This window comes from Canis lupus, chromosome 1, assembly GCF_011100685.1.
Source record: "Canis lupus familiaris isolate Mischka breed German Shepherd chromosome 1, alternate assembly UU_Cfam_GSD_1.0, whole genome shotgun sequence".
Taxonomy (NCBI): Eukaryota; Metazoa; Chordata; class Mammalia; order Carnivora; family Canidae; genus Canis; species Canis lupus.
Window position 1 is genome coordinate 110,498,103 of NC_049222.1, and position 9,488 is coordinate 110,507,590.

General features: G+C 55.8%; 1 protein-coding gene across 3 annotated transcripts in view; it reads left to right on the plus strand.

Annotated features, from left to right (window-relative positions):
- Positions 1 to 9,403, plus strand: part of SYMPK (symplekin) — a 37,299-nt gene extending 27,896 nt beyond the window's left edge. For all 3 annotated transcript variants that reach the window (XM_038528531.1, XM_038528532.1, XM_038528533.1), the window contains 9 exons: positions 1,430 to 1,538; positions 1,796 to 1,896; positions 2,406 to 2,496; positions 3,206 to 3,307; positions 6,893 to 7,080; positions 7,931 to 8,107; positions 8,294 to 8,389; positions 8,643 to 8,981; positions 9,156 to 9,403. In XM_038528531.1, coding sequence (XP_038384459.1) covers positions 1,430 to 1,538; positions 1,796 to 1,896; positions 2,406 to 2,496; positions 3,206 to 3,307; positions 6,893 to 7,080; positions 7,931 to 8,107; positions 8,294 to 8,389; positions 8,643 to 8,981; positions 9,156 to 9,290 — 1,338 coding nt within the window. In that variant the 3' untranslated portion in view covers positions 9,291 to 9,403. The remainder of the gene's footprint in view (positions 1 to 1,429; positions 1,539 to 1,795; positions 1,897 to 2,405; positions 2,497 to 3,205; positions 3,308 to 6,892; positions 7,081 to 7,930; positions 8,108 to 8,293; positions 8,390 to 8,642; positions 8,982 to 9,155) is intronic.
- Positions 9,404 to 9,488: the final 85 nt, after the last annotated feature.

The following is a 9,488-nucleotide window of genomic DNA, read 5'->3' on the forward strand; positions in this document are numbered from 1 at the left end:
TTCCTTTTTTTTTTTTTAGATTTTTAAAAATTTATTCATGAGAGACACAGAGAGAGAGAGAGAGGCAGAGACATAGGCAGAGGGAGAAGCAGGCTCTCCACAGGGAGCCTACTTGGGGACTCAGTCCCAGGACCCCAGGGTCGCTCCCTGAGCCAAAGGCAGACACAACCACTGAACCACCCAAGTATCTCTCTGCCTCTCATTTCTCACTGTGCAAACTGGCACCTCCTCGGGGAAGGATAATTCAGTCCCCCAAGCTTGTTGCAGGGGTTCCATGAGCTCATATATGTAAACATTCATGTCACTGTCACCGTTTATGAGCTGGGATTCCATTGCTTTGCCAATGGGAATCTTTAGTTGTCATTACACAAGTCCCTCCTGCTCCTCTCTCTGGAGCCACAAGGTCACCCGCATGAGAAGCAATTCTTCTTGCAAACTGGCACCTGAAATTCAGACTGTCTACCCTTCCAATTTGCAGCTAGATTTGAAACATTTTTTTTGTATTTCTCTGTTTCTGCCTTTTTATTATTATGGAAAATTGCCAACATAAAGAAAAGGAGAGACTATGGTATGCTAACCCCCAAATACCCACCAACCAGATTCGGCGGTGTCCTATCCCTCTTTTCAAGGTGAGCCCACCAGACTGTGAGCTCCTGGAGGGCAAAGACTGCCAATTCCATGGACCATTATAAAACCTCTGTTGACAGAGGAAGGCATGAGCCCTCAAAGCCTGGCTGTGCTTCCTGCATTTCTTGCTCACAGAGTGGGGCAGGCTGCAGACACAGGTCAATCCCTGATCTGAACAAGCTGCCATGCTGGGTGCTGGCTGTCACTGATGGCTTTAGAAGCCTGAAAAGTCTTCACCAAGGAATTGGAGGGCAGTTTGGGCATTAGAGGTCGAATTAGGTCAGAGGTGACAGAAAGGGCCCTGCCTGCTAAGTAGGCGGCCAGCACTGGTGAAGGCTTGGGAGCTATAGCCAGTCTGTGCCCTGTGAGATGGGGTAGAAGCAGCACAGGTGCTGCTGCCCTGCTCCTCCCTTCCCTGCATTTCCTCCAGTTCTCTGAACCCCGACACCAGTTCCCCCCCACCCCAGATTCACTGAGGTATAACTGACACGTAGCCTTGTGTTAGAGGCATAAAGCATAATGTTTGGGGATGTGTATATATTATAAGATGACCACAGAAGATTAGTTAACATCTAATTAGTTAACAAACTATAGTTTGTTTTTTTTTCTAGTGATGAGAACTTTGAGATCTCTTTAAAGAGATCTACTCTTTATGTTTCCAGTTCTTGCTTCAGAGTCCCATCATCCACCAGCCACCCTGCCTCTCACACCCGGGCCTCCCTGAGTTCTCCCCTTCGGCCCCCTTGTCGTCCCCACATCACCAGCCCCCTCCCCAGCCTGCCATCCCTCCCTCTCTCTCTAGATCCGAGGAATGGGCATGAACTCACCAGAGCTGCTGCTGCTGGTAGAAAACTGTCCCAAGGGGGCAGAGACACTGGTCACACGATGTCTACACAGCCTCACGGACAAAGGTGCCATCCCCCGGGACCCCCACCTTTCATCCTTTCCTCCATGTCTCAGACCTTCCCCACGTGCCCTTCCCAAGACCTGGCCATCAGAGCTGCTGCGTATATTGCTAAGTGCATTTGAGAAACTAAGGGCCAAAGATTCCTGCTCTGAAATGGAGTTGGCCCTCCCCTTCCCTCGCACACGGCCACCACCATTTCTCCTTCCTCTTGGTGCTCACCCTCACCCCACCTGTGCCTCCTGCTTACTCTCCTGCCTGCAGTCCCACCCTCCCCAGAGCTGGTGAAGCGGGTCCGGGATCTCTACCACAAGCGATTGCCAGATGTCCGCTTCCTTATCCCTGTGCTCAATGGACTGGAGAAGGTATGGCGCTAGATGTCCAGATGCCCCCTGATGAAGACAGGCCAGGGATGGGGAGGAGGCAGGTACCCATGTCAGACGCTAGTGAGCCCATCCCAGGTGCTTGTCAGACTATAGGGCGGTCTCAACTCTTGCTTTTGTCCTCTGTGACCTCAGCCAGGCCACCCCCTCTCTGTGCCTTGGTTTCCTCCTCTGTCAAATGAGGATCACCAAACCCCCCCCCCCACACACACACACACCAAGGCCTAAATGTGCTTCCCCTACCCAGGTCTTGTTCCTTACAGTCTGGGGGTCCTGGCAAGCCTTAGTCTTCTCGTTTGTAAAGGGGATGATGTGGGTGGCACAGGAAGGCTCAGATGGGGAGTGATGAGGGTGGGGCGAGTCAGGCCCAGTGATGGGGAGAAAATTCAACCCCAAGGGACCAGAGGGAGTGAGAGGAGGGAAGTATCAGAAGGCGAGCAGTTGGGATGGGGGTTGCTATCTGACCTGCCTCCCCTGCCCTCCCCCTGCAGAAAGAAGTGATCCAGGCTCTGCCAAAGCTCATCAAACTCAACCCCATTGTGGTGAAAGAGGTCTTCAATCGCCTGCTGGGCACCCAGCATGGTAGGTGACATCTTTGATGTGGTCAGAAAGAAGCAAAGCAGAACTTTTTTTTTTCTTGGTGGGGAACAAAGCAAAGTTTACCGAGCGATATAGTACACAACTCCTGAAGAGGGAGGATTCCCAAGAGTGTTGCTCAAAGAACTTTCAACTTAGGAAAACTACACAGTGACTGGGATGGATTCTTTTCCCTCACCCCAGGGGCTGGTGTTACGGAGGGAGTGGAGGCTGCCCATTGCACACATAGCATGTGATCTCGAACCCACACACAAGAGCATCTGGGACTCTCAAAACCGCACCAGCGGAGTGCCATGTCTCCTAGCTGTCTCCACGCAGCATCGCCTCTAAGTGCTGCCAATGAGCCCGTTGCCCAGCCTAGCCTGTGCTGTGCAGGGGTCCTGTCCTTCTGTGGTCACAGCCCAAGGAGGAGGGAGAGGACCTGCTGGAGCACATCAGATGTTGCCCTAGGAGGGAGGGACCCCACGTGGGGTGGGGAAAGGAGAGCAGCAAGGTGAAGGCCTCAGGCTGTGAAAGAAGGCTTCCTAGAGGGGGTGGCATTTTTCTTCCCCTGTTCCTCTGTCCTCCCAGGCCCATCGAAGCAGAGGGTGTCTCATCTTCATTCACCACTCCCCTAATCTGGGAGACCCAAACACACCTTTTAATTTAGGTGTCCACGCTGTCTCCTTCCCCTTCCTACTCCCTCCCACTGCAGGCGAAGGGAACTCGGCCTTGTCCCCCTTGAACCCTGGAGAGCTGCTGATCGCATTGCACAACATCGACTCGGTGAAGTGTGACATGAAGTCCATCATCAAAGGTGAGGCGCTCCCCCCCACTTCCCCCAAGTGGCCTGGCTGCTGCGGACCTGGGGAAGAACCTCAGTCACTCACATGTCCCCGCTGGAATCTGCCAAGTTGGAGATTATGCCACCTGCAACCCCATCTCGGCTCTGGACACCTACCCTCATTCCTTTGCCTCCCTCCCTTCCCTGCCCCCTCCTTCCCTTCCTCCATCCAAGGAACTGGTGCCTCTGCTTTGCGCTGGCACAGAGTAGTCCTCAAGAAAGGTGGGGAGCCCCTTCCTCCCGAGTCCTGGCCCAAGGAATGGAGGAAGCAGAGCCCTTGGCAAAACAGGGGCAGAAAGACACCAGCAGAGCAGATGGAGCACACCAGGGCAGTTGTTGAACCAGGAGTAGATGCCAAGTCCGGCCTGGGCTCCAGTTGAGGCAGGAGAATGTGCCTCCAGAGCAGGGGGTTGGGGACAAACTGGCTGCTCACCTCAGTCAGCAGTTTGCTAATAGCTGCCTTCACCACTCACCGAGCACTTACACTGAGACAGGCTATCCTGAGTGCCTTACAGGCCTGCCTGCCAACACACACCACCCACTACCTGGTGAGTATGCTGACTTCCATCTTATAGATGAGGAGGTGGTGGTTCCAGAGAGGTTGAGGAACTTGCTCAGGGCCATACACAAGCTGAGTGAGTGGTGTAGTGGAACCGCAGAGTCTGACGCCCGGTAGACCCGAGCTGGAATCCAGCTCTACCAGTTCCACTCACCTGGGGCACGCTGGGTCTCGGAGCACCACCTCCCGTAGGAGGACTGTTTCTGGCCCCAGAGTCATGCTTTCCCACCAAGGTGGAAGCCCTGACTATCGCCCGCTCTACTCAAGACACCTGTTCTTTGATTCCTCCTCTTTCCTTTAAGAGCAGGGAGGGAGTGACACCCCCCCCCCCCCCCCCCCCGGTCCATGACCACCCCCAACCACCGCTTAGCTTAGCATCTTGCCTAAAATAGCTCCTCCGTGACTACTTATTTCCTAGCCACCCTCAGCAAGTTCTCTCTCAGAATCTTTGCGGTCAAGAGAGGAGCTTGCGGAAGTCTAAAACTCACACTACAACTGAGGAGGAACGAAGGCCTCTAGTAAAAGAACAGTAAAGTGAAAAGAGTCTCAAAGGGGATCATCCAGAAGTGGCCTTTTTAAAGTTCATTTGTTTATTTAAGTAAGCTCTACACCCCACATGGTGCTCGAACTCACAACCCCGAGACCAAAGGTCACACACTCCTCCAACTGAGCCACTCCGGTGCCCCAGAAGTGGCTCTTTTGCAGGCTGTGGCCCCTTTGATGGTGTCGGGGAAGCTGGGGCCTATCCCAAGGATGATAGCCTCACACAGTTTTGCATACAATGTGAGGGGATTCACAGATCCCACTAACCCCTTTAACAGACCCATATTAAGCCCCAGGGGAAAAAAGAACCTTGCCATAGGTTGCTCGGGTGGCCAGCAGCCAGGTCCCTGGAGATGTCCTCAAGGCCCGGCCTTTAGAGGCCCACCGATTCCTTCCTTCAAGCCTAGGCCTATATAGAGCCTCCATGCTGCTAAGCATGAACCTTCCAGCCACTCTCCCTACCTGCTGTTCATCCCCAGCACCCAATCTGGTGAATTCCCAGAGTACATTTCTCTGCTCAGGCTCCCGTGGTTTTCCTGGATGCCCTAGTAACCCCTTTCAACTCTAAGCTCCAGATCCCAAAGTCCAATCCTGTTTTGTACACCATTGGAATCTCCCATGCCTGATAGTATAAGCATTCAGTCATGGCATGCACTCCCCACTTAAGCCACGCTCTTTCTCTGGTGAGCTGGACCTGTCCCCAGTGGTCTGGTGCAGCAAGTAAAAAAAACTGAGTGCCTCTGCTGAGCCCTCTGCCCATGCAGTGCTGGGGACACAGCAGTGATAGAGACAGCCCTGGTCCTGCTCTCCGAGGCTCACAGACCATCTCCAGACAGTAAGAGCCCACGCAGTGAGCAGGGCTGGAACAGGGGAGCCCCAAGAGGACACCGGAGCTGAAACCACAGGGGGATGAATAGGGGTGAGGTAGACCCTGACCCCAGAGAAAGGAAGAATATTTCAGGGGCCAGCAGATGTGCTGAAGAATATTTGCAGGGGCCAAGAGATGTGCTAGCGTGGCCTGGTTCTAGAACTGCAGAGATGAAGTGGACTAGATCTTGTGGTTTAGGGGACGGGACCTGGTTAGGAGAGGTCAGGCTTTAAGCAGTAAAAACAACCATGCCTGGGCCCCACCCACACGGGGTTTCATAGGTCACAGTAGTAGATTGGACTTGATCTCTTGACCTCTGGGAGGTACAAGGTCAGGTGAGCTTCTGAAAGGAAGGACCCCTCCACCTGCTATGGAGGATGGATTAGAGGGCTGGGTGGGAGGCCCAGAAGGAGACTGAGGCTAAGGGGGAGAACGGGGGTTGGTGTGGACCTTTTTAGGCAGAGCAGCAGGAGCCAGCCACTAACTGGAAGGGAGAAGAAAGAGCTTTCTTGGTTTCTGGTAGGTTCACTCTGGCTTCTGTGCTGTCCTTCTACACTCTCCTCTGCTCCGTTAGCCTAGATACCTGCCCTACCCCACTCTAGTCTCCTTCCTGCCTGTGTTCCTGTAATCCCTCCATCCTTCCCCTGTTCCTTATAGGAGCCCCCTCATTCCTTATAGGCACCCACTCCTGTTCTCCATTAGCCTCTCAAGGATTGGGGGCCTCTCTTCTGGCTCAATAAAGACTTCCTGGTTGACAGACTCACATGGCAAGTGGTGTTTGGGGAAGAAGGGATTCAGAGGCAGTTCCTGGGGTCTCCCCATTAGCACAATGGATTGGAGCACCGCCAATCCCACTGGTTTTGGGGTACCACGACCCATTCATGAGGGAACAGACCCCACGGTCTGCCCTGGCCTGCCTACCTTTGTGGATCTCCTTATTCTGCCAGCCCTCCTCGGGCCCTTGCTGGCACTGGGTGTTGAACTGGGGAGCTCTATGTATGCCCACACTTCTTCTTGCTCCTTCCTCCTTTATTACTGTGCCTCCCACATGGCCCTACCCCTGGTATCTCCAGCACCAGCACAAATCCTTAATGCTTGGTCAGAATTGGGAGTGGGCAGTCCCTTGACCATCCTGCTGGTGGACAGCATCTCCCTTCTCCAACAAGGGGACTTATGGAAGTCACAGCTGCCTTCCTCTCTGGTAGAGATGGAAAGGGGAAGCCAGAATGGGCCTCCAGGCACTGGCAGCCTGTCTTTCCTGCCTGAGCCTTTCCATGGGTTGTCCCCAAAGAAAAAGGGCCAGGGCCAAGGTCTGCCCACTCTGCCCAGCCATAGGGCTTTTAGCAGCTGGATCTGTCTCTTCCCATGGACCAACAGCTTAGGCCTTCCAAAGACCAGGCCACAGTGTCCCCTTGGGGACTTGCTGGGTGAGAAAGTCTCTGTCATCTGGAGCTTCAGGAATGAGGGTGAGACCTTCACTCGCATGGGCAGATGAATGGGCTCTTCAGGCTCTCTAAGGGTGGTGGGGCTCCCACCTCCCAGGGGTTGCTGGGCAAAGGGGATAGGCCCACTCTCCGCCTCCTCACAGCCACCAACCTGTGCTTTGCGGAGCGGAACGTGTACACATCGGAGGTGCTGGCCGTGGTGATGCAGCAGCTGATGGAGCAGAGCCCCCTGCCCATGCTGCTCATGAGGACCGTCATCCAGTCTCTGACCATGTACCCCCGCCTGGGGGGCTTCGTCATGAACATCCTGTCCCGCCTCATCATGAAGCAGGTAACCCGCCCCTGAGCGCCGTAGTCCACTGCCTTCAGTACACTGAGGATAGATTGGAGACAGGACCCCAGGCTTTTCCAGCCTGCTCAACCTCCCCCGCTGCAGAGGGAGCCAGGATGAGGCGAGTGCGCTCTATGAGATCAGCCAGCTCCTTTGCCCTGTCCTGAGCCAAGACAGTACAGCCCAACAGAGGTCGCTAACTCAGCTCAAGGATGCAGTTTGATGGGTGATAGGCAGGAACAGGTGGTAGGCTTCACGGACGTCCCAGGAGAGGTGTAGTGCCCCAGGCTGCCACCTCTGCACCCAGCCAGGATGCGTATTAGAGCTGAAAGGTGGGCCTGTTTCTCATGAGAAGCTACAAATCTGGGTTTCTAGAAATACCATGATCAAATAAACCCCTCTCACAAGCTCTCAGATTAGATTCAGCCTACAGGTTGCATGCACACTTTGCAACATCTGGCTTAGAGGTGAAATGCAGATTCAGACAGCGCTGGGTTCAAACCTTGGTTCTTCCTCACGGTACCTGCCTGACCCTAGACAAGCCCGCACACCTCCCTGGGCCTCATGGTTAGCAGGGCTGATGTCACCCATCGGGGCTGCTGCAAGAGTAAAATGACCCAGTGCTCACATGAATGGGTGCTCTGTTTTCTTTCTCTGAGCTGCCCTGATGCCTCAGCTGCTTGGGATCAGGAAGAGAAAGTCCTCTGGAGGGCTGGAGGTCAGGGCTGGAGGTAGCCAGGACTCTTGGATAGTAGGGATTTGGGCCCCATCTTGGTAAGGTCTTTCTTTCAGTTTCTGGGGTGGCTGCCTGCGTGCCCCCTCAGGACCACTCCCTCCCTGCCCTGTCCAGGTGTGGAAGTATCCCAAGGTGTGGGAGGGCTTCATCAAGTGCTGTCAACGCACCAAGCCCCAGAGCTTCCAGGTCATCCTGCAGCTGCCACCCCAGCAGCTGGGTGCCGTCTTTGACAAGTGCCCAGAGCTCCGGGAGCCCCTGCTGGCCCACGTCCGATCCTTCACCCCCCACCAGGTACCCCAGGGTGTGGGATGGGTGGCCCCATGGGTTCAGCCCTTGAGGACTAGATGGGGGTGGGCCGAGGGGAGCCCTGCACTGCCACAGAAGCCCAGGGGCTCTGCAGGGTCAGGGACCAGGGATCCGGGGTGTCCACTAGGGGTCTGAGCACTCCATAGAGCCCCCAACCTGCTCTTCCCCTAGCAAGCACACATCCCCAACTCCATCATGACCATCCTGGAGGCCAGTGGCAAGCAGGAGCCAGAGGCCAAGGAAGTGCCTGCGGGGCCCCTGGAAGAGGTGAGGGCCCACAGCCTCCCACCCCCCAAGCCATCAAGGCCCACCCTGTCCCCCTCCTCACCCCAGCCATCTCTGTCTGGTGGAGGCTCCTGCTGAAAGGGATGGGAGGTGGGGAAACAATTGCCCCTTACATACTCCCTGTGCCCACCCTGCTGTCTGCCTCAGGGTGCTTTCTGGGTCCTTGACAGCAGCCTATGACCTGGTCCGCCCTCCCCCCGACTCTGAGTTTCTGTGTGCCATTCCCCACCCCTAGGACGACCTGGAGCCTTTGGCCCTTGCACCAGCCCCAGCCCCGCGCCCCGCTCAGGACCTCATCGGCATGCGGCTGGCCCAGGAGAAAGCCTTAAAGCGTCAGTTGGAGGAGGAACAGAAGCTGAAGCCAGGAGTGGGAGCCCCCTCGTCGTCGTCGTCATCGTCGTCGTCGTCCTCTTCCTCCACCCGGCCAGGCCCTCCCCAGCCCGAGGAAGCCATAGATTTCCGGGAGGAGGGGCCCGAGTGTGAGACCCCCGCCATCTTCATCAGCATGGATGACGACTCGGGGCTGACCGAGGCCGCACTCCTGGACTCTAGTCTTGAGGGGCCCCTACCTAAGGTAGGGATGACAACCTCAAAACAGCAAAGGAACAAAACAATTAGGGCCCCCGGGTGAAGGGTGTATGCCAAGTGCCCAGGGTCTTGGGAAGGGGAGGGTATAGCCCTAAGGAAGCTATGGAGGTAGGACCACGCTACGCTATCCTTGACCCGCTCCCCCTTCTCCTGTCACCAGGAGGCAGCGGGCGGGTTGACCTCAAAGGAGGAGCGCAGTCCCCAGACCCTCGCCCCTGCCGGAGAAGACACCATGAAGACCCCCAGCCCCGCCGCCGAGGAATCCGGGGAACCCGAGACCAAGGGGAACAGTTGACCGGGCTTGGTGGGGAAGGGGAGTGGGTCAGGGAGCTCGGGAAGGGCGGGGCGGGGCCTAGCCGGCGGGGCTTTGCCTTTAAAATTAAAAAGATCGCGGGTCTGGGGCGTGGATGCAGTCTCTCCTCTCTACCTACCTGTCAGCTGTGAGACTGCACAGATCAAGTGAACGCCCCCAGGTGCTGGCGGGAAGACTGTC